Here is a 24782-nt window from a genome sequence, read left to right as displayed (position 1 = left end):
GCTACTCTCTTTCAAGTCTCATTTCTAATGATGCTAATTTAAATTTCACAATGGAAAGAGCCCGAACAGAGTATCTGCATTAATATATCTGCTCCTTTCTCCTAAGCCCTTCCATGTTTTGCTGAGCTCTTTGGTTTTTTTTTCTTTGTTTGTTTGTTTCTGAAGGCACAGGGTTTCCAATATTTGGACCAAATTGGTATTCATCTTGGGTGATTTTCTTGCTACTTGAAACATAGTATGTTTTAGCTTGAAATGGAATTTGATTGAGGCTTTGAAATTTCAGATGTTCTGATTTTGGTGTCCTGCCAGTATCAAAAAGCCAGTTTACAATTTGCTTTTGGATACTAGCAGGTCGCCAAAATCAGAATTGGCCTTAGTAAAAAAGACCATAAATTTCTTTCTTTTTTGAGATGGAGTATCACTCTTGTTGCCCAGGCTGGAGTGCAATGGTGCAATCTCGGCTCACTGCAACCTCCGCCTCCTGGGTTCAAGCCATTATCCTGCCTCAGCGTCCTGAGTAGCTGGGATTACAGGCATGCACTACCATGCCCGGGTAATTCTGTATTTTTAGTAGAGACGGGGTTTCTCCATGTTGGTCAGGCTGGTCTCGAACTCCTGATCTCAGGTGATCTGCCCACCTCGGCCTCCGAAAGTGCTGCGATTACAGGTGTGAGCCACCGTGCCTAGCCTTTTTTTTTTGTGAGGTGAAAGCAAGTTTATTAAGAAAGTAAAGGAATAAAGAATGGTTACTCCACAGGCAGAGCAACCAGAAGACCATAAATTTCTAACCTACCTAATTTTATAGATGAATTGCAGGAATAACTATTTATTTTACAAATGAAAGCCAATTAATGTTCAACCATAAAGATAGTCTAAAAATAGAAATAAATATATATGTCATTTATAGATGACTACCTGTGTGTGGTCAATGGCTGATTATATCCACTTATCAGTAAATGCATATAACTTTTCCTCTTTATTAATATAGCATTGACATTAAAAACTGCAATTTTATCATCCATTAATGTGAAGATAAATGTCCTTCAAAATTCCAGGGCTCAGTCAGGCGCAGTGGCTCATACCTGTAATCCCAGCACTTTGGGAGGCTGAGCTGGGAGGATCACTTGAGCAGGAATCCGAAATCAGCCTGGCCAACATGGTGAAACCCCATCTCTACTAAAAATACAAAAATTAGCCAGGCATCGTGGTCTGAACCTGTAGTGCCAGCTACTAGGGAGGCTGAGGAAGGGGAATTGCTTGAACCTGGGAGGTGGAGGTTGCAGTGAGCCAAGATTGTGTCACTGCACTCCAGCACTCCAGCACTCCAGCCTGGATGACAGAGCAAGACTCCACCTCAAAAAAAAAAAAAAAAAAAAAAAGAAAAAAAAAAAGAAAAAAAATTCCAGGGCTCTTTGATACAATTTATCTCTCACTATTCAAATTTATTATCAAACATCGGTCATACAATAACATGAATTCAGGGCTTACTTTTCAGGTAATATCTCATGAAATCCTTGTGTATTATTATGTATATGTATTATCACCTTATTAAAGATGAGAAAATTCAGCCATAATAAAAGAAGTTAAATAAATTGTCCAAGAGAACCAGTATAGTGTAGAGATTAACAGCACAGCTAGAACCAGACTCTCTGGGTTTGAATTTCACCATTTATCAGCTGTGTAATCTTGGGAAAGTTATTTAGTCACTCTGTGGCTTAATTTCCTCATCTGTAAAATGGGGATAATAAGGTGAGTGTGGTGGCAGGCGCCTGTAATCCCAGCTACTTGGGAGGCTGAGGCAAGGACAATTGCTTGAATCTGGGAGGTGGAGGTTGCAGTGAGCCAAGATGGCACCACTGCACTCCAGCCCGGGCGACAGTGCGACTGTGTGAGACTACGTCTTAAAAAAAAAATGAGGATAATAATAGTACTGACCTCACAAAGTTACTGAGAGGGTTAAATACATTAATATATGAAAGCACTCAGAAGAGCGCTGGACCATAGTAAGTGTTGTAATACTGTTAGCAAATGGTCCTCAAATTGGGATGTGATGGAGCCAGAACTGACCCACAAACCAATGTGACTCACAAAACTATTCTCATAACTATTTATGTCACCTAATCTGATCAGCCCAAATCCTCTCATATTATTTCTCCCAGTTTAATGCTCTTGAATGTCTGCCTATTGCTTTTAGGACAGAGAGTACATCCTTTGATGTAGCATGTAACTAGGGTGACCACATTTTTGGTTTGCCTGGGATGGTCCCAGTTTGTATCTGCTGTACTGGTAGCCTGTTCAGTTTGGCATTTGTCCAGAATTTTTGATATTTTAGCTTAAAAAATAATTTTAAATACAGCTGTTTTATAGATCTATTGACTAGTTCATTGGTGAACAAATACATAACAATATTTATATAGAATGAATATAAATCATTAACTTTTTTTTTTTTTTTTTTTTTTTGAGACGGAGTCTCGCTCTGTCGCCCAGGCTGGAGTGCAGTGGCCGGATCTCAGCTCACTGCAAGCTCCGCCTCCCGGGTTCACGCCGTTCTCCTGCCTCAGCCTCCTGAGCAGCTGGGACTACAGGCGCCCGCCGCCACGCCCGGCTAATTTTTTACATTTTTTAAAGTAGAGACGGGGTTTCACTGTGTTAGCCAGGATGGTCTCGATCTCCCGACCTCGTGATCCGCCCGCCTCGGCCTCCCAAAGTGCTGGGATTACAGGCGTGAGCCACCGCGCTCGGCCTAATTAACTATTTTTAATACTCCTCCCCCATGGTCAAAACATCCCTGTTTGGAGGATAAATTATATCATCATTCTGCATATAACACGCTCCATAAAATAGGCCCTGGTTGCCTTTTCAGCTCATTCTTCTCTTCTCCTTCCCTTGCACCTTCACGGAACTGATCATAAGTCCCCACACGAGTCTTGCCTTCTGGTTGGACTGACTTCCTTTTCCATCCTGTGTCTGGATCACCGCACTGTTGCCTTCAAGATGTGGCATAAATGCCAACTCCTTGGAAAGCTTCCTCTGATTCCTCAGGGTTGGGTTGGAGCCCTCCCCTGGCTCTTATTGCGCCATATATTTCTGGTCAACGCACTTTGCATCGTGCATTCTAACACCAGATTGCACTCCCGGTGAAGGCGGCGTTTGGCACAGAGGTGGTCGTTTAGATTCTTTCTGTCTTTATTTGTTGCATGGATGAATGAGGACACATTTTCCCCCTATATATTGAAACTGATTAAAGATACATTTCATTCTGCAGTCTGGGGAGGATCTTAAGGAGTTCTGCACATGCTATAGTTTAGTTTCTTCTATGGCACAAGAAACAAGGCCTTTGGAATAGGGTCACTATTGGAAAGGTAAGAAAACTGATGAACATACTCTGACAACTTAGACTAAACCAAGTCTGACCTTAACCTTATCAGGGTGGCCACTGTTGTCACCCCTGCCACTACCCAGCTCTCATGGCAGAGCTTTGGTTGCATTTTGGTGCCTACTGGCTGCTCTGTGACACACCTCTGTGCACACAGTGGCCCTGGCTCTGACCTACACCCTAACGATCTTCACCCCAAGTCTCCTCAACACCTTAGGGGGCCAATCTCACCTCCAGCCCATTTAACCCAAAACCCTGTCCCTGCCCAATCTCTTGTTTGAGCATCTGAAACAGAAAAGTCCAAAAGTGCTAGTAAGACAGCTTTAAAATAAGATGGAGTCCCTGAGAGGACTGATGATGGAGATTAGTGGTGCTGATGAATACCTTTTTGTCTTTCTTATAAAATATACTAACACGCTTTGGAATTCATATCACTGAAATTCCCTTTCCCATACTCTTTCATTCATATACATGTCCTGCATTTGGTATTATCTTTACCAATGACTCCACCACTTACTGGGGCTTGGCCCCTGCCAGGGTCTGTTCTAAGCATGCCAACCAGGGAGGCTGGGATTTGAACTTAAACTAGTCAGGGGCTCCAGCGGCCACCCCATGACCACAGTGCTGTATGGCACTAACACACAGCTGTGTCACCCATGGCCACCTTTGGCACACACTGTCACTATGGGGGAGATGAATCAAAATAAGCAAAAGCAATGTGGTCAGAGCGTGGCTGCTGAGGGTGGAGCTCAGTGTGGTCTAACAGCTCAGAGGCTTGAAGCAAAGGATCAGGAAGCAGCCCTGCCAAAGGAAGGCCGCCAAGAACTGACCGCCTGCCCTACCAAGCCACGGGACACATGGCCATGGCTGCCAGGAGCTCCTCTTGGCCCTCAAAGGGCAGTAGCATCAGCTTTCATACGCAGTGGGAAAAATAAACACCCCATCAACCTGCTGATTTTCTATATTTTGCAACACACTTAGAAGATGTTGCTTTCAAATCAGCCACAAATTATTTCCTGAGTCATGAGTGCCACCTTCTAAGCTGTGCTCTCCCTCTGAGCTTGTCCTAAATGGAAAATGACCAGGGTGAGTATGCAAAGCATTTCAGCTGCCCCTCCTGCCTCATGCACAGGGAACAGCAAAAGGAAGAGAAGAGAAAAGATAGAAAAGAAAAGAAAAGAAAAGAAAGAAATTGAACAGCAACAGAAAAAAAAAAACTTGCTTTATAAAAATCCTCTAAATAAGTCTGAAGATTAATTTTTGAAAATCCACCAAAAAGAAGGCAGTTTATAAACATTTATTTAGTTCATCTTGTACAGGATACATTTTTAAAAATGCTCTGTTGAATTTTCAAATTTCAAATTCTTCAGATCTGGTTCTTATCATTTCTCTCAGTCTTTTGTAATCAAATTTCACGATAAAAATCTTTTTTTTTTAAAATTAGTTTTCTAAAACTATCAAAATCTGAAATAATTAAGGCACTGAAGCCTCCTAAGTGGCTCCATCAATGGAGGGCTTTGAGCTGTTGGACCCCGTTGGAAGACAGTACTTTTCCTGGCATTTCTGTACATACTTGTTTTGCATCTGTTCTCATTCAATCCAATAAGATATAAGGAGCAGGTAAGGCCACATCAAACACTGCACTTGGGTGTTTAGTGAATTCCCAGGTGTGACTAGGCAGATATTTTCCATGTCAAGATTTCCTGCCTGCCACGTGGATATCCACTGAAAGATGGCTTGCCTTGTGGACTATGAAATGGCAAAGTCTGAAAATGCCAGTTATTTTGAGTTATAAAGTATCCTTAGATCTGTTCTCTGGTAAGGAGCTTACAAGGGGAAAAAAGCAACAGGTAACACCATGTTGCCCCTGCACATATGCTTTCAACAACTAAAGTTGCTAAGATTATGTGAAAATGACCTCAGAAACAATTGATTATCTGGCCCATTGAGTGGTGGTGGCAGGGATCAGGGAAGGGGAGGGTCCCAGATGCTTGTCATTTACACCCAAGGAGCAGTTAAACATTCTTCCTTTCAAAGTTGGCCAGGGGTGACTTCATGGAGAATGACTCTCTGACTCATCCCTGACCAGTCTTATGTCTTAAATAATCTGTGAACACCCTTTTATCTCTTTCACGACACTAGACTGAAAATCCCTTAGCTATAAATTGAGTGCCTCATAAAAAAACTGTAAAGTCAATAGTTAGAGATAAGTCCATTGATAATATTACACTTTGGAAATGTCTTAATGTGACCAGTGGGAGGCAGGCAAGATCGCCCTAGTGTGCGGGGTATTACCTCATCAGCCCATGCCCCAGGGAGACCAGCTCAAGGGTGGGGTCTTCGGCTCTGTCTTATGTGTGCTGGGAGTGACACGGGGTTGGTGTGGGGCAGACTGAGGACAGTTAAGATGAAGAACAAGAGAAAATAGAAAAAAGAAGACATACATAAATGGTTATAACATATCCCCAAAAGTCCAGCTTCCTTTGTTTTCATCTGCCCCATCGCCTTTCCTGTTGTCATTTGGCTTCTTGTTGGACGAATGACCTGTTCTCTAAAGGGAAGCCTCTGAGACCATAGCTCTGGAGGTTAGAGGGGCCGAATAGGGTGCCAGGAACAGAAATATTCTTTGGTATATTAATTTTAAAGATATAAATACAGATGAAGAAGATTAATATAGATAAAGAAGATATTAATATAGATGGCACCATTGAAGTTCACACTTCTTTGATGGACATTTTTCTCCCAAGTGGATCCATTAACTAGGGTACTGGTAACGTCCGTGCCTCAGTTTTGCCTCAGCAGAGGCGGTAAGGACAGTGCCCAGCTGCTTCAGATGGAAGACCTGCCTGAGGTCTGTGCTCAGAGTAGAAAATTAGCAATAGTGAATACGGCCAGGTGACCAAGTGACATGGCCACCAGGAGTGTGTGTCCCCCCTCAGGAGCACAGTGAGGGATGGATGAGGGTTGGAGGGGGATAAAAATGACAGGGCTGAGGGTTGTTTATGGAATGTGTGTGTGTTGTCTCCGTGCTATGTTGAGACTATTGAGTGTCTTTATTTATTTATTTTTAGAGACAGGGTCTCTCTCTGTTCCTCAGGCTGGAGGTCAGTGTCACTATCATAGCTCACTGCAGCCTCAACCTCCTGGGCTCAAGCGATCCTCCTGCCTCAGCTTCTCGAGTAGCTAAGTAGCTGGGACTACAGGTGTGCATCACTACACCTGCCTAGTCAAAAAAATTATTTTGTCTCACTTTGCTGCCCAAGCTAATCTCAAACTCCTGGACTCAAGCGATCCTCCCACTTGGCCTCCCATAGTGCTAGGATTACAGGCGTGAGCCACTGTGTGTGTCCCTTTACTAGTGTCTTGACTCCCGGTACTCTGTCCCCAACTCCCAGCACCTTCTCTTTATTCACCACCTCTCTGCAGAGCTTTCGGAATCTTGTGGCTGCTGCTTTTCACCACCAAAGTTAATGAATGAACATCAACAAGGAAATTCCTTGTTTCCTCCAACTTTGGCCTTAGAATGCTCTTAAAATTCTCATTAGTCCTTTTGTGCCTTTGATGCTATATTTAATAAAAATCTCTAACCCATTTTCGTGAAGCTCCCCCACCAAATCAATGTGTAAGTACCACAAAGAAAATAAACTCCCCCTCCCCTCTCCCGGGGCTCCCAAAGGCCATTCTGTTTTTTTTTTTGTTTTTCCTTCACATGATTCCATGCTTAAAAGCATCATCCAACAAGCAAACAAGCATGGTAGTGAGTAAATGCTCTGGGACATCTTGATGGGACAGTAAGCTGATTTAAAAGCAAAATGATAGATCTGTGATCAATGACAAAACGTGGTGGAGAATGCTGTTAGAACAAGCATGCACCCACAGCTGTGCTCTGCGCAACATGGTAAGAAACAGAAATTAGTGGAAATGACTGGATCATGCAATTATTGGGGAAGAAGCTGCCGAGAAGAATAAAAAAGTGTGAATACCTGTGTAGGTCATAGCTTCCTCCATCTTTATTTCCTGATATAGGAAAATACAAGAGTAATTTCTGTTAGCTTTAGAACTTATAAAACCATTCACTATATAGTTTTCCATGCATAACATCTAAATCCTAGAAAGAAACACATGGTGTTAAATACAGACAGTGTTAAAGCCCAACAGAGATTTCCTATTAGGTTCAAAATGAGGATTGAAAGCTATAAATGAAAAGATTTAAGATAAAAAAGAGTTCATATGAAAAAAATGGGTGGGTGTTAAAGGGAGGAGAGCCCACTTAAAAGCAGTGGGAAAGGTACTTCCAAAAGTCCATGTAATTCTCGGGAAAAGTTAAATTTTGGTTATTTTTAGACAAAACATTGGGGAAAAAAACGGGCTAATAATCATCTCCCGTAGGAACAGTCTGGAAGGTGGAGAGGACGGCTTAAAGTGAAACAGCGTAACTGGCTCCACCCAGTGTATCATTTCACCATTAAGGGACTTGATCAGATTTCACTAAGTAGAGTTGTTATGTCACCACCAATAAAAGTCCTGTGTTCTTTTGGGGAGAAATATCTGGCTATAGTATTTCTAGTGCCTCTAATGGTTGGTTAAGATTCCTAGTCTTTGCAGGCTCTTTCCTTTCTTTCTTTCTATCTTTCTTTCTTTCTCTTTCTCTCTTTCTTTCTTTCTTTCTTTCTCTTTCTTTCTTTCTTTCTTTCTTTCTTTCTTTCTTTCTTTCTTTCTTTCTTTCTTTCTTTCTTTCTTTCTTTCTTTCTTTTCTTTCTTCTTTCTTTCCTTTCTTTCTTTCTCTTTTTTTTTTGGTCAGATTTGTGGAAAAGGTCAACAGATAAGCAGGATATTTGAAAAGATTTGAGCTGAGTGGGGTCAGTGACCAAAAGACCTATTTTGTAAGTCCAGTCTGCTCTTGACTGACAACTGATTCCACTAAGTGTTAACTGCGAGGTGTTGATTGAAAACTGAGGATTTATATTTTCTTAGGGGACTCCCAGAACTCAAAAGCCTTTGTGACCCTACAGTGGCGGAGATGACAGGTGGTGCTGTTGATCATTCTGGGATGGGAATTCCTACCCCCTTCAAGGCATGTGACCCAGAAAGCTGCCCATTTTACTGCTGATGACACTGGCTCTGCACCAGACCCACAGAGAAAACCCTGCGGCACTACAAAAAGCTCCTGCAAACTGCACCCAAATGCCTGGGAGTTCAGCTCTTCACCCTTCTGGAGCCGGCATGCCATGCCAAGGTCCATGCCCTTGCCGGTTTTAAGTCTTTCTCCTTCCTTGTATGGAGAGCTGGTATTTACATTTCTGCAGAAATCATGAGGAAGAAATGAGTATTTTCATTAACCAAGAAAGAGCTGGGGTGGACACTGAAAAGAACTGCATCTCCATGAAACAAAGGAGAAATAAGCCAGTTTAACACACAGAGCAGGGAAGGAACATCTGGCTGATTCCATTCAGACCCTCTTATATTTTTAGATCCCAAGTTAATGAACTGCTCCAATATCTCTAGTTTCAGATGAAAAATATTGGCAAAAGAAATCTAATTCAGTGTCATAGGCAGGAATCCAACTCGGGGAACTCCAAACTGGGATAGCAGAAATAGAGCATTGTGTCTTTCCATCAAAGTTCTCTTAAAAAAAGAGAATATCCTGGTTTACTTAGAGTATATCTTCAGACTGTTGACGGCAATAACAAACAAATCCCCAATGCTTTCATCTCATCTTCCAACAGATGCTTCTATCAGGAATCAAGGTTTACTAATAGAATAGACCTGTGGGAGATATTGGAAGGAAATGCTCACCAAATCTTTTGGTGGATTAAGTTTTTCATTAGTACACCCAGAGCTAAACTTAGAGATCAAATTGTATTTAGAATTGCCTGGAAAGTGTCTCGTCTAAAAATCTTGAACTATATATTTCTGTACAATTAAATGTTTCCAAGGCAGAAAGCTTAGTAACACAAAGAATTTTCCAGGTAAAATAGAAAAAATACTATTTTTTTTCCTTACCAATATCGAGATTCTTAGGTCTTGGGTTGCACTGCTTATATCCTTGACAGCTTCTGAGCTCCATTAATTGTACGTGTAGCTGATTCAAAACGCCTCGTTCTACCGTGTGCACTGTATTTGTGAGCTGTGAATAGAGACAGGACAATCTATTTAAGCTTATGTCTGGTTATCCTATTTTCAACAACCTTCATAAAATGAACATATATTGTCTTACCTGATAAGGATCTGTATTCATATCAAAATACTCCAAAAAGCCAGTAGCAAACTCACAGAAAAGAAAATTATGCGTCTCATTAACTGTACGCAAACACCAGTAGGTGTTATTGTTAGAACTCGTGCAAGCACAGAAAGATCCCACTGTTGGGTAAAAAAGAAAAACACAACAAAACAAAAAGAGTGAAAAACCTTAGGCAGAGGCAGGCTTGCCATTCCAGTGTTCCCTTATCTTTACACTTTAAAGTTCACAATTTCTTTCTTATAAATACTGTGGTTTCATGTTAAGAATAATAATACCTTTCCCCCCGCCATGTAAATTTGCTGTGAAACTAGGTGAAAATGGGGAAAAAGAGAGTGATCTCTTATAGGCTGAAGACTAAAGTAAAATTTCAGGCATATTAGTTTATCCTCCCCTTAGCTCTGTTATGCAGTGGTTTCCAAAGAGGGGTGAGTGGGGGAAGTATGAGAAGAAAAATATCAGAATTTCTATTTATTCTCTTTTTTTAAAAAGAAAAATGGTTATTTAATAAAGATATGGAACTAGTACCCTCACTTGTTATATATGGCAGATGGCCACGTGTCACCAATGAAGCATGAAAAGATGGGATTTTGCAACAAAGAAGGGTTTAGAGAAGCCTTGAGCCCAGCCTGGAGGATTTGGGATGGTCTCTGCAACACTCTAACCTGAGCTAGGCTGTGACCACAAGCATCTTTTATACTACATAGCCCCCTGGTTAACTTGTAGAAGGTATGCAGAAGAGATGTCCCATTTATAATCAACTCACCCACTCTTCTGTTTACAAAAGGGCACATGTTCCAAATTTGCTGACCTTTCTTGAATTTCAGAAATGTGCTGCCTAACAAATATATTTTTTTAAGAGATAGGGTCTCTCTCTGTTATCCAGGCTGGACTAGAACTCCTGGGCTCAAGTGATCCTCAGCTTCCCAAGTAGCTGGGACTACAGGCATGCGCCACTGCGTCTGGCCCAGCAAAAATTTTTTTAAAACAACTATTAGGTTGGTGCAAACATAATTATGGTTTTTGCATTGTTGAAATTTGCTGTTTGATATTGGAATGCATTCTTAAATAAATGTGGTTGTATTAATCATTTTAATGGGCATTTCTTGCTTTCTTTTTTTTTTTTTTCCGCTAATAACGTATTACTTGCTCTTTATGTTTATTTTAGACTATGGAAATGGTGTTAGACAAAAACTAAATTCCAGTGATTTTCTTATTCGAGTTCAAAATGGATTGTAAAGCAGCGGAGACAACTTGCAACATTAACAAAGCATTTGGCCCAGGAACTGCTAACAAACATAAAGTGAAGTGGTGGTTCAACAAGTTTTGCAAAGGACATGAAAGCCTTGAAGACGAGGAGCGTAGTGGTGGACCATTGGAAGCTGACAACGACCTTGAGAGCAATCATCGAAGCTGATCCTCTTACAGCTACATGAGAAGTTGCGGAAGAACTCAATGTCGACCCTTCTATGGTCATTTGGCATTTGAAGCCAACCAGAAAGGTGAAAAAGCTCGATAAGTGGGTGCCTTATGAGCTGAGGGGAAAATAAAAAATATTATCGTTTTGAAGTATTGTCTTCTCTTATTCTATGCAACAACAACGAACCATTTCTCAATCAGACCGTGATGTGCGACGAACAGCTCAGTGGCTGGACCAAGAAGAAGCTCCAAAGCACTTCCCAAAGTCAAATTCACACCAAAAAAGGTCATGGTCACTGTTGGGTGGTCTGCTGCTGGTCTGATCCACTACAGCTTTCTGAATCCTGGCCAAACCAGTACATCTGAGAAGTATGTTCAGCAAATCAATGAGATGCATCAAAAACTGCAATGTCTGCAGCTGGCACTGGTCAACAGAAAGGGCCCAATTATTCTCCACGACAATGCCTGACTGTGGCACAACCAATGTTGCAAAAGTTGAACGAATTGGGCTACGAAGTTTTGTCTTATCTGCCATATTCACCTGACCTCTTGCCAACCGACTACCACTTCTTGAAGCATCTTGACAACTTTTTGTGGGGAAAACTCTTCCACAACCAAAAGAATGTAGAAAATGCTTTCCAAGAGTTCATTGAATCCTGAAGCATGAATTTTTATGCTACAGGAATAAATGAGCTTATTTCTTACGGCAAAAATGTGTTGAGTGTAATGCTTCCTATTTTGGTTGATAAAGATGTGTTTGAGCCCAGATATGAGTCCGAAACTGCAATTACTTTTGCACCAACCTAATAGGATAGGTACACGTGATGAGCATTCCTTGTGCACTATGTACTTTGCATGTACTATAACTCATTTAATCCTCAAAGCCACTTCTTGAGACAGAGGTTATTATTATCATCCTCATTTTAACAGATGAAAAAACCCTAGGCACAGAGACGTTAAGTAATTTGTCCACGGTCACACGGCTGACAACTGGTAGCACTGGGATCTGGCTACAGAGTTTACATTTTTTTTTTTGAGACAGTGTCTCTTTTGCCCAAGCTTGAGTGCAGTGGCATGATTAAGGCTCACTGCAGCTTTGACCTCCCAGTCTCAAGCAATCCTGTCACCTCAGCCCCCTCTGTTGCTGGGACTACAGGTATGCACCATCACACCTGGCTAGTATTTTATTTTTTGTAGAGATGGGTCTTGGCATGTTGCCTAGGCTGGTCTTGAACTCCTACACACAAGCGATCTGCCTGCCTCGGTCTCTCAAAGTGTTGGGCTTACAGGCATGAGCCACCACGCCCGGCCAAGAGTTTACTCTTAATTACTAGACTCTGCTGTCCTATGCAGTATCAGACACACTAAATCTGTCCCCTTAGGCTAAAAGAGATGTTTTAAACAATGGATCAGAAATGATTTAAAAAAATTATTTTAATAGACTATTTTTTAGAGCAGTTTTGAGTGAAAACTACAGAGCATTCTCATATAACCCCAGTCCTCACAGATACATAACTTCTCCCACCATAGACATCCCTCACCAGGGTGGCACACTTGTTACCATCAATGAGCCTATATTGACACATCATTGCTACCCAAAGTTCATAGTTTACACTTGGGTTCACTCTTGGTGTTGTGCATCCTGTGGGTTTGGACAATGCATGATGACATTTATCTGCCATTGTTGTATCACACAGAGTAATTTCACTGCTCTAAAAATCCTGTGTTCTGCCTATTCACCCCTCTCTCCCTCCAGGAATGATTTTTTTTTTAAGTTGATTAGCTAATTTAAATATTTTTACACGGTCGGGTGCGGTGGCTCACGCCTGTAATCCCAGCACTTTGAGATGCTGCAGTGGGCAGGTCACCTGAGGTCGGGAGTTCGAGACCATCCTGGCCAACACGGCAAAACCCCGTCTCTACTAAAAATACAAAAATTAGCCGGGCGTGGTGGCGGGCATCTGTAATCCCAGCTACTCGGGAGACTGAGGCAGGAGAATTGCTTGAACCCAGGAGACGGAGATTGCAGCGAGCCGAGATCACGCCATTGCACTCCAGCCTGGGAGACAAGAGTGAAACTCTGTCTCAAAAAGAAAAAAAAAAATTTTTTTTTTACACATTATGTTCTCCAACTTAAAACTTATATTCTCTCTCTCTCTCTTTTTTTGTCCTTTGAGACAGGGTCTCACTCTGTCACCCAGTGGTGTGATCTGCAGCCTCCTCCACCGGGGCTCAAGTGACCCTCTCACCTCAGCCTCCCAAGTAGCTGGACCTACAGGCAAGCCCGGCTGATTTTCATATTTTTTTGTAGAGATAGGGTTTCACCATGTTGCCCAGGCTGGTCTTGAACTCCTGGGCTCAAGTGATCCACCTGCCTCAGCTTCCCAAAGTGCTGGGATTACAGGTGTGAGCCACCGTGCCCAGCCAACTTTTACACTCTTAAACTTTTCATATCCTTTCTGATCTTTTATTTAATGCAAACAGTCTTTGTAATAGACATGCACCTTTTAAATAAAATGTTACCTCATTTATAATAACTTATGACAATAATTCTAGGAATGTCACCTAATAAAAACCATCTATTCTAGAGAACTTCTAAATTATATTAAAACATTAAAAAGCCTTAATACTTGAGATTTGATATCAACAAATCAGATAACAAACTACATATGCTTATTTCAAAGAAAGACCTAAAGCTTATAGGAAATGACCTGAAAGAGTAGCTGTGGGGAAAAAATCCTAAATTGAATTGAATGAACCAGATTAGATAAAATATAGGCAAAGAAAAGATAATATCTTAAAAATGGATGATTGAAAATGCTTTCATCATTATATGACTTTTCATTAAAAGATCTCTAAATATGTTATTTATAACATATTGTTTATAGGTGAACATTTATCTCACATCTACATACATTAAAAACCATGGAATCCAAATTTTCTAATCTGTGTAGAAATCTTCCAAATTAACAGTTGAAAAGGGTTTTAAACTTGTTTCATGAAATATACAAATACAATACCTTTGTATTTGCAAGAATAATTGATCAATCTCAGGGAGAATAGACATTTAATAGTGTAATTTCAGTAGAGATGACTACTTAGTTAATGGTGGCATTAAAAATTACCTAACGTAGATGACAGATTGATGGGTGCAGCAAACCACCATGGCATGTGTATTCCTATGTAACAAAACTGCACGTTCTGCACATAGACCCCAGAATTTAAAATATAATAAAAATAAAATTAATAAAATAAATAAATAAATGAATGTCCTGGCCAGGCACGCGGTGGCTCACACCTATAAGCCAGCACTTTGGGAGGCCAAGGCGGGTGGATCACCTGAAGTTAGGTGATCTTAGGTGACGTCAGCCTGGCCAACATGGTGAAACCCCATCTCTACTAAAAATACAAAAAAATTAGGTGGGCGTGGTGGTGGCTGCCTGTAATCTCAGCTACTCGGGAGGCTGAGGCAAGAGAATCACTTGAACCCAAGAGACAGAGGTTGCAGCGAGCTGAGAACGCACCATTGCACTCCAGCCTTGGCAACAAGAGCGAAACTCTGTCTTAAAAAAAAAAAAAGAAAGAAAGAAAGAAAAAAAAATGTCCTGATTGACTCAGCATGACATGAAGCATATCTATGGAAGCAGAAAATCTTTCTGAGTCACCTTTCATATGAAAGCAATTAAGATTCCACATCAAACATAAACTGAATGTCTCACTGCATTGTGAAGTGGGACACTGAGATTTGTTTTCCTTAAGCATTCTTTAATAAGTGAGAACAAACATTTTGGGACCTCCAAAGAATATGAAATCTATTTTTAAAAACTATTTTTTAATCTTTATCTCAAACTTTAAATTTCTATTTTGTGTATTTTCTTTTTATTTCTTTTCTTTTTTTTTTTTTCTTGTGAGATGGGGTCTCACTCTGTCACCCAGGCTGGAGTACAATCATGGCTCACTGCAGCCTTCACCTCCCATGCTCAAGTGATCCTCCCACCTCAGCCTCCTGAGTAGCTGGGACTACAGGCGTGCACCACCAACCCCGGCTAATTTTTGTATTTTTTGTAGAGACAGGGTTTTACCATGTTGCTCAGGCCGGTCTTGAACTCCTGGGTTCAACTGATCCTCTGACCTTGACCTCCCAAAGTGCTGGGATTACAGACATGAATCTCTGTGCGTGGACTGTTTATTTGGTATATTTTCATAATACACAGGCATGTTTGTATAGTAGTGTAATTAAATATAAATGGTGTGTTTATTTTAAAAATTGATATGGGTACATAATAAAAAAATGTTTAGAGACCATTGCATTGGAGGATCTTGTGCCTGGATGGATTTGACTTTTCTTCTTTTTTTCATGTTATTGAATATTACTATGCCAAGGGCTTAAGTTGACATAGCAAATATGAAGAATATAGCAATAATATTATCAAAATATGTAATAGAATGGATAAAAATATTAAAGCATAGCACACATAGTATTACTTTTTGAAATTTTTACTTTAGTATATATATTACGTATACATGCAGATACACATATATACTTGTGTATGTGTACATACGTGTATAGGATCCTGATATAAGATGCATTTTTTACTGTGGCTTTTTGGGAAGAAATTCTGGAAGCCGTTGCCCTAGAATATCAGAGCACCAAGCATACATTGTGTATCAGAAGGAGCATCAAATTTGGTATTGAATGGGATCAGTTCCTAATTCGCTCCTGTGTATAAGAGCAGAGTGATGGCAGGCACGGTCCTCACTCACCAGCACAGTGACCCCCAGCGGCAGGCACTCAAAGTTTTGTTCAATTGATATGAGTTGATTTGATCTGGACAGGGTGGCTTGCTTGCTTGTTTATTTATTCACCTAATATTAACTAAGCAATTCCTTTGGGTCAGGAATACAGTGTCACACAGACATGGTTTCTTATCTTGAGAAACTTACAGTCTAGTGGAAAGGACAACAGTCAAGCAGAAACAAATGTAAAAAATCGTATGATTATAAATGTAATACGCCCCGTGGGGGAAAAGCAGAACTTGCTGATAGAGCGTATCAAAGGGGCAGACCCTAGTCTGAGGCACAGGGAGGGTGTCCACAAGCAGTGACACCGCAATTGAGGTCTGAAGGGTGAGTAGTATTTGCTGGGCACGGGGCTGTGGGCAAGAGCCTTCCAGGGAGGAGAAACAAGCGCAAAGATCCCATGGCAAGAGGGAGCTTGAGATGTTTGAGGAATAAAGAGAAGCTGAGTGGCGGAAGCAGGCAAGAGCAGAGGCAATGGTTCCAGCGTAGGATTGGATAGGAGCATGTGGGGTTTTGTTGGATATGTTAAGGATTTTGCTATATTTTATTTTATTTTTGAGACAGGGTCTCATTCTATCGCCCAGGCTAGAGTGTGATGGCACGATCACAGCTCACTGCAGCCTCAGCCTTCTGGGGTCAGGTGAAGGGATTCTGCTCTTTAGCTTAAGAAAAGCAGGTGTCATTAAAAGATCACCCTAGCTCCTCTGAGCAGGATGGACTGGTGAGGACCAGAGGGGAGCCTGGGAGGCTACAGAGGAGGCCTGACAGTGGCCGAGGTAAGAAATGGTGGTGGCTTGAGCAGGATGGCCTCAACTCAGATGGCGAAAAGCAGAGAGAGGTATGAAGGGCCTCCTTCTGCCATAAGCAACTATAACCTTGTGTTTTGCAATGGTTCAGCTTTCAAGGAGCTTCCGGTCCTGGATACACCAAAGGCGTGACTTCCTCAGGACCTCTACTTGCAGTGCTCCCTCTGTCCGGACACGCTCCCTGCTCCTTCCCACGGGGATCACTTCTCCCCATCCTTTAGGTTTCAGCCTAAATTTCACCTCAAAGGCCTGTCTTCCCCACACTCTCTGAAAGGGTCCCATTTAAAAACGTCGATCACTGTTTCCTTCATAGCATTACTACAACTCATAATTATTTTATTTCATTTACTTTCCTTTATTTTTCTACCTGTACCCCATTAAAATATATTATGAGCACAGAAAATAAAGTGTCTTGCTAAATGTTGTGTCCCCAGTTACTGTCCCCAGCAATTTGAATAACCCTCAGGGATTCCCACATCACAGTTTCAGAAACTATATTAAAAGTTAAATGCTGTGACTTTAAGAGTTCATTCAGCCTTGATGTGATTTTAAACAGAAATGCAAACATGGACCCTGAAATCAAGAAACATCAAAATGGAAAGGGAAAACATAAAGTCTCCTGGACAAGCCCTAGATCCCCCTAAGAATGGTCTGTCAATTTTTTGGAGTCTCCAAATCCCAGTTTGAGAAACAGTAGCCCAGGTGGTCTCTAGTGAGCTTCTCAGTTAGAAGATTCTGTGTTTCATCTACTCTATAGGCTGGTAAGTTTCAATCAGAGGATGTACTGTAAGAATGTAGGTTATTACTTCTATATGGCCTCAGTGAATAATGTGCAGAGGCCACTAAAGAAAATATAAGCACTAATTTTAAAAGTGCACAAATGTTATTATTCCATATCCTTAGCAATCCAATGTAAAACCAAATAATTTTGTAGAGTCTCTATTATTCTGTAAGTCTAGTGCTGGTACTGAAGTGGACCGAGAATAAGTAGAATATGGGCCCTGCACTGAAGAGGCTTTTACTATTCTTTTACTTCCTTTTATTACGCTTATGTACTTGAAATAAAGCAGAACCAAAATCTATTTGGGACAAAATTTTTCACCCATTTATGGGATGTTCATCCATTGCATTATTTAGCTGTAGAACAGTCCTACTGGGTAAAAACTGTGCCAGGTGCTGGCTATTATGTGAAACAACATCATCAGGAGGAAAAACCCAGAGAGAAGCTTGGCATTACCAAACAAAATACCAGAAAAAAATTTAAAGAAAACAGTAATATTTGGCAAAATCATTTGAGTTTCCACTATGGAGTAGAATATGATGCCTTTCTCTTGAATCTTTGTAGATTCCTGGTTTTATGCTGCTGAATTTCTGATCTAAGTTATGAGTCGCTGTCTCTGCATGGCGGCAGGAAGTGGCATTTGGAACAAGCAACTTACGGTTCCAGAACGGGGCTGTCTGCCAGTGGTTGTTGTCGTGCGTGAAACAAGTAAGGCCAGGCAGGCTGCACTCTTCCCCCTTCCTCTGCCGTCTCTTCTCCTTCCTCTCCTTCTTCCTCCTACGGTTCTCCTTGAAAAGTTGCAGTTTGCTATCGACTTCCTGAGCAGCCTCCCTGTTCCAAGAGAAGGGATTTTTTTTTGAGTGTTCAGAAGGCACTTTCTCAATTAAAAGTAGGCTTGTTGCTGTGAGTCTTGCAAGAATATTTAGATGCTTGATAAGAGATAATGGACGACCTTCAATTTGTATAGACGGACTTAAAATAGAATCAGGAATAGTGAAGATAGGCTGGGCACAGTGGCTTGCACCTGTAATCCCAGCACTTTGGGAGGCTGAGGAGAGCGGATCACCTGAGGTCACGAGTTTGAGATCAGCTTGGCCAACATGGTGAAACCCTGTCTCTGCTAAAAATATAAAAATTAGCCGGATGTGGTGACGCACAACTGTAGTCCCAGCTACTAGGGGATGAGGCACAAGAATCTCTTGAACTCAGAAGGTGGAGGTTGTAGTGAGCCAAGATTGCACCACTGCACTAAAGCCTGGGCAACAGGGTGAGACTCTGTCTCAAAAAAAAAAAAAAAGAGAAAGGAATACTGAAGGCAAATGAATTCAGTGACAGCTTCTTGGGACCTTATTGAACCTAAGAGGACCAACATTTTCCTCTTCCTGTGCATGGAAACATTGATGGAAATAAATGTCAATGTGAATGAGAGGATCCTGCTAGTCACACTCTTTGGACAAATGGCTTATTTTTTTTGGCAGCCAAGTACCAATCAGCCATTGAGTTAAAGGTTAGTTGAAATAGATGGCTTGGATTAAAAGGTTTAAAAAATTCTTTGACAAATTCTACTGAACAAGTTTAGATAGCCTTTATTTTTAGAATTATTATTTATTTATTTTTTTATATAAAAAGCTTAAACTTTGTTGAGGTTTAAATACTAAATCTCCTGCACGTGCAAATTTTGCTATTATTTAAAAACATTTATGTTTCTTCCCACTTTCACAATTCAGCACTGTTCCAGGCTACTCTATAGAACACCGACAGCACTGAGAGAGTCTGTAACCCTCAAGCACTCTCCACAGAAACCAGTGCATGGAGTAAAATCTAGTTACTGGTCCAATCTGCCAGGTAGGGAGCACTCACAGAATGACAGTGGAGTTCAGCATGGCTCCCCGACAAAGGATGCCAAGAGCACTGCTACGGTCCCTTGGTGAGGTGGGGCTTTGCTTTCAACTTCATGAGCTAGGTGCCCTCCTGGATGGGTCTACTTCTTCTGAAGCGGCACTGCGGGGAACACAGGGGTCCCTCCAGCCTCTTCGAAGGGCCAAGTGGACACTCATTGACTTCCAGCAAATGTGGAAAACAGAGAGTTACTTACTTGAATGGGTGAAGATGGCTCTTTATTTTCTCTTGCTTTTTTACACCTTTCTCTTTATTGTAATAGCTGCAGGTGAGAAGATTAAAAAGTGAGCCTTCATAACCTTGCATTGGATCAAAGTGTTCATTTTATAAAAAGAAAGCAAAATAGAAAGAAGGAAGGCAGTTATGTTGTAAGTATTTTAGCTGAATGGGATCTTTTACTTCCTGCTTAAGTTTAAGCATATTTAATTTGACTTAAATAGCTTAGGTTATCATACTCTATGACAATACATTCTATAGGTAAAAGAGAAAAATGAGCCCAGTGCTAATGCCTCTGGCTTGTGTAAAAATGAATTTGGAAAGTGGAGCATGGATGGAAACAAGCTCACCTTTGTTTACTGCAGCTGCATTCCTCAGGCTTCCTTCTCTTCAGATGTCCTCTCACTTCTCTTAAATTCTTAATTTTATCTTGCAGAGCTTCAATCTGGAAAACATGTTTTCAAGCAATTACATGTTAAGATCAGGATTTTCTTTACAAAGTACTTTTCTTTTCACCTTGTTTTCTCTGTTCTGTAATAATAGCTATTCATCTGAGATGATACTTAACATAGAAACAAACCGGGCATAAAATATGTCTATATAGACTCTATATTCCAACCCATGTGTTACAGATAAACAGTAGCAGATTCCTCATTTATAACGGAATCTTTTTCTCACAGAGATTTCAAAAGGCCATGGAGTCAGTTCCCAGTCTCTTCTCACACTCTATATTGTTTTCAGTAGGACTACCATTAAATCACTGGAGAAAGACAAATAACTTTGTTTCGTATTTTTCACATAATTATAGATGATGTGTATCCATGGTATGTCCCACCAGGCACTGCAGGGCTGGCAGGCTGAGTGTGAGTCTGGAATATATCTGACAGTCACACAGCCACGGCTAACCTCTTTGTCAATGTATGCCTTATGGTCCTTCCACGCTCTGGCTGAGTGGTACAGTTCTCTCTCACAATGGATCGTGTCATTGGGAAGAATAAAACACCTGCAAAACAAACCAAAACCATGTCAAATAGGTTTATATTCTAACAGTAGAAAACACTCAAGATCGCAAAAAGAACTTTTAATCCTCAAAACCCTTAATGTTGACACAGGCAGTAACTGTTGAGCTGATCCAAGACCAGCATCAATGGGAATATGTTCTAGCCACCAGTGAGGACAAAATGTCACATGGGTGGATGGTGTCACAGCTCTGTGACTAAGATCATCCCTACGACCACTTTTCAAGGCAGTTCTGAATACTCACAACCCCATGAACAGGACGCCACCAGAAAACTCAAGTTCAAATAGATATAGAACAAAAGGGAGGACCTTTCACATCACAATGCAAATGGCTTATTTGAAGAAAAGCAGATTCAGAAGGGCAGTATTCATTCCACTCATTTTGTTAAAAAGAGAGTGCCCTAAGTACCCCACTGAGTTTTGAAGTAAAGATACAGCCCCAAGGATAGACAGCAGGTGGGATGTGGGGTTAAGCAATAATGTAAGAGAAATGCATTCTGGTCTAAACCCCTTAGTATGTAACTGTACCAACTTCAGGCACCAGGAGGCCAGAACCTCAGAGATAAAAATCCTGGCAGAGTGCACAGTGCCCCATCTCGCCAAAGTGATACAATTAGGGAGAAAACAAAGATCTTGCTAATAAATTCAGAAAGAAAACATTTCCTAATCAAGAGAGTAAGTAGACTTTGGAAGGAGCCAAAGAACAAAGTGAGTTCATTAAACCTATGAGGGAATCATCTCCCTTCCCCATCTCCATGACTTCCAAGGCCCTCTCTGTGATCTGGAATGGTTAGATATTTGTATGTCTTACATCCATTCGTAACCTACATCATCTTTCTGGAAGTGTCTCTGGGACTCACTGTCTTCCCTTGGACTGTGTTTCATTTCTGAGGCTGTGACCACAACTGCTCCAAGTGACAGTGATCGTGCAACATGGAAGAACTTCCAGCCTCTGAAATTGTTTCCATCTGTTTTCTAGATGCCTGCAAAGGTAACTGCTTAGGCTCATGAACTCCATGCCTGCTAAGTCAAGATGTGATGGAATTACTCTGGCTGGATTCCTAGCTGATCAGCCTTAATGTGAATTACTCTGGCTGGATTCCTAGCTGATCAGTCTTAATGTGAAATCAAACCCAAAGCACGCTTGTCAAAGCCTATGATTGTGTGGACTCATTGTTTCTCTAACCCTCAGTTGCTACGTAGGCCAGCCCTCAGGCACCGTATTGCCAAGTGATACTCCTTTTTTGCCAAGTGCAAAATGGTGATAATATGGTGTGTTGTGGTGGTAATTCTGAACTCAACCCTAGTCAACAAATAAAGTCTTCTTACTTGTGTGTCACTCGGACAGTGGTAGGTGGGCCCACGGCGTTGCTGCTATCTGCCAGCATCCCACCCCTGTTGCCACCACTGGAAGCCTGGAGATCTCTTGGCCCCTTGTGGCCTTCATCATGACGCTTAGCAATGTTTCTTGCTTGCAACACCTGTAATTCTTCTTCTTCCAGATTTATGTCATATATTTCGCCTTCAAATTCGACGGATAAAGAACGTGTCTGCCGAGTATGGACAAATCTGGGCTTGTACTCTAGAAGTAAGGGAAGATACATTACTATGGACGTCCTGATGTAGCTTACAAGGGAAGAAAGTGATCACCTGGTCCAGGAAGGATCCTGGAGAGGAGAAAGCAGTCCATGCTTCATTGCTGAGCGGCATCGTGGTGCCTGCAATTCACGGAGGCAGAGGTTGGATTCTTGTCCTGGCAGTGCCAGGCAATGGCAGTGTGATGGATGACATACTTCTCTGGGCCTCCAGCCCTTCATCTGTCAAGTAGGGGGTTGGTCCAGGTGATTTCTAGGATCCTTTTTACTCGTGGCAGGCTGTGAACTTCTACATTTGGTTTTCAATGTGAACTGCTCAGGCTATTTTTTTTGGATAAAACCATATTCCCAATTACGGTATTAATAATAATGGCTATCCTTTATTGAGCTTTTGCTATATATTATATACTTCCTATTTATCTCTAATCCAGAGTCTTGAAAGACAGGTATTATTATAAAAACCCTTACATACAAAAACATCAGATTATCAATGCAGGTTCATCCTTATTTTATGGACGAGAAAACTGAAGTTTTGAATGTCACATGCATTTTGCAAGCTTATGGAGCTAGGACTATAATCTCTCAGACTATGAAGTCTTAGCACTACACTGGGCTGCTTTTTCAAAAAGGCAAATGCTCTAGACAACTTCTATTTGCACAAATAGTAGAGGATTACTCTAAGAAGAATTAAATTTTGCTAATGCTTTCATCAGTCAACTCACTTTTATACCTGGCAGAGGAGGGTTAAGGCAGGGGGTGGGCGGGCAGGGATGGGGAGAGGGCAGCATGCTTTCTGGTGACTATGAACCTTTTCAAGAGCTCATGTGTACCAGATAAGAACTTCAATGTGCAAACACTGGATGCTCTTAGCTCTGTAGCAGCATATTCATCTGGCCTTATCTCATTAGCCTAACACAGAAAGAAGTGGGGCATACTGGCTGTGGAATCAGAATTGTCATGCTTCTGAGACAGCTCTCAGCAGAATCCTGCAGTTTCCAGATCAGGGAGCAACCTCCGTGACAGTAGGGGGGTCAATAAGAGTGCTTACGAGTTCCATCCTTGCAGAAAGGGTGAAAACCGACTCCTGTTGTCAAATACACAAGATTCCATACAGTTTGAAAGAGCTGCCCTAGACCTGTGTTTGGGCCTAATACTGAAAAATCAATGTGCTTTACGCTCAGTGCCTGGGAAACAAGGTCGAACTTTCTGGAAAAGAAGAGGGCACACTTTCTTCTAAGCTGAATGTTGCTAATCAGCTTCTGAAAAAGGAGCGTGCCAGGGGTCCTAGTTCCTTATTCTTTTTTTTTTTTTTTTTTTTTTTGAGACAGAGTCTCACTCTGTCAATCAGGCTGGAGTACAGTGGTGCGATCTCGGCTCACTGCCACCTCTGCATCCCAGGTTCAAGTGATTCTCCTACCTCAGCTTCCCGAGAAGGAGCTGGGATTACAGGCATGTGCTACCATGCCCAGCTAATTTTTTTGAGATGAGGTTTCACCAGGTTGGTCAGGCTGGTCTCGAACCCCTGAACTCAAATGATCTGCCTGCCTTGGCCTCCCAAAGTGCTGGGATTACGGGCATGAGTCACCGCGCCTGGCCTTATTGATTTTCAGAAATTTGATATCCTTGTGTGAGTTATTAGACCTGGAATTTTTCTCTCAGGGAAGAAAAAAAATCTCCCAAAGATTCTTAGTATTTTGGCTTATGGATTCCTTTAAAATTTGTTAAAAGTTGTTGACATGGAAACAAATGTCCATATACACATGGAAAACACTTAACAATTTTGGATGAAATATCAGGGCAAACGGCCCTAAAGCCCATATTGTGGAGTCTACAATAAAAATGCATGTTCTCAAGGCTTCCATTGTTCTAGTGTATGATTTGATTCCCAAATCTTTGACATAGAATTTAATTTACTTAAGTTGCTTCTTTCCAAACCATTATAGAAAGAAATCACCATAAAATTGTCATTTTTCATGTTACTCCACTAGGTGGTACTAGATTCATTCTTTCGTGGAAGGTGTCAGTCTGTGGATTTTCACATTTATGTAATCATAGGTTTCTCATAGCTGCCTCATCGAGGTTTTAGTAAGAAGATGCTAGGAAGTGCTTTTCAAACTGAATTCAACTAGTTTGTCCCTGCCAGTCAACAAGATCCAACGATTTGACGGAATTAAAAAATACATATATTGTCATAAAACAGAGATTAAAATATATGCCTTAAAAAAGTGGTTATGCTTTTCCTCTTAAAATTAAATGCATACACACTGAAACCTTGTGTTTACTATTTTTTAAAAGCAACTTAAGGCAGACAAATCAGGACGTTGGCATTGCGGTAAAATAAAATGGACTTAAACTATATCCTTTACCTTTTGGAATAGCCATTTTATAAACTCTTTTATGTGTGCATATGTTTCACTTCTGGTGCTTTTACAAACTATATTTTCATTCTATGCTTAAGTGAAAATGTTTGCAAAGCAAAATGTCACATTAATCTTAGCTTTCTTATTTTAAATAGAGCAATGTGCTTTTAGCCTGAAAACGATGCATTGATAATATCTAAAATGTAGAAGGAGCAACCCTTTCGTCTCTCTCTTGTTTATTACCACAGGCCTACGCCACCATCGAGATGGTC

At 41.1% G+C, this 24782-nt stretch overlaps 1 protein-coding gene across 25 annotated transcripts in view; it reads right to left on the bottom strand.

Moving 5' to 3' along the window:
* Positions 1–24782, bottom strand: part of SULF1 (sulfatase 1) — a 193404-nt gene that overhangs the window by 12701 nt on the left and 155921 nt on the right. For 10 of the 25 annotated variants that reach the window (XM_065519330.1, XM_005563495.4, XM_073999995.1 and 7 more), the window contains 7 exons: positions 21885–22137; positions 20442–20538; positions 19886–19980; positions 19516–19581; positions 18079–18251; positions 9594–9736; positions 9380–9503 (listed from right to left, as the gene is read on the bottom strand). In XM_065519330.1, coding sequence (XP_065375402.1) covers positions 9380–9503; positions 9594–9736; positions 18079–18251; positions 19516–19581; positions 19886–19980; positions 20442–20538; positions 21885–22137 — 951 coding nt within the window. Of the gene's footprint in view, positions 1–7056; positions 7394–9379; positions 9504–9593; positions 9737–18078; positions 18252–19515; positions 19582–19885; positions 19981–20441; positions 20539–21884; positions 22138–24782 lie in introns of those variants that run through there. The other 15 variants (XM_073999999.1, XM_005563497.4, XM_065519337.1 and 12 more) reach the window with 4 other exon arrangements.

Source organism: Macaca fascicularis, chromosome 8 (genome assembly GCF_037993035.2).
Source record: "Macaca fascicularis isolate 582-1 chromosome 8, T2T-MFA8v1.1".
Lineage (NCBI taxonomy): Eukaryota > Metazoa > Chordata > Mammalia > Primates > Cercopithecidae > Macaca > Macaca fascicularis.
The sequence above is the reverse complement of the archived record's forward strand: the minus strand, read 5'-3'. Positions and strand labels throughout refer to the sequence as shown.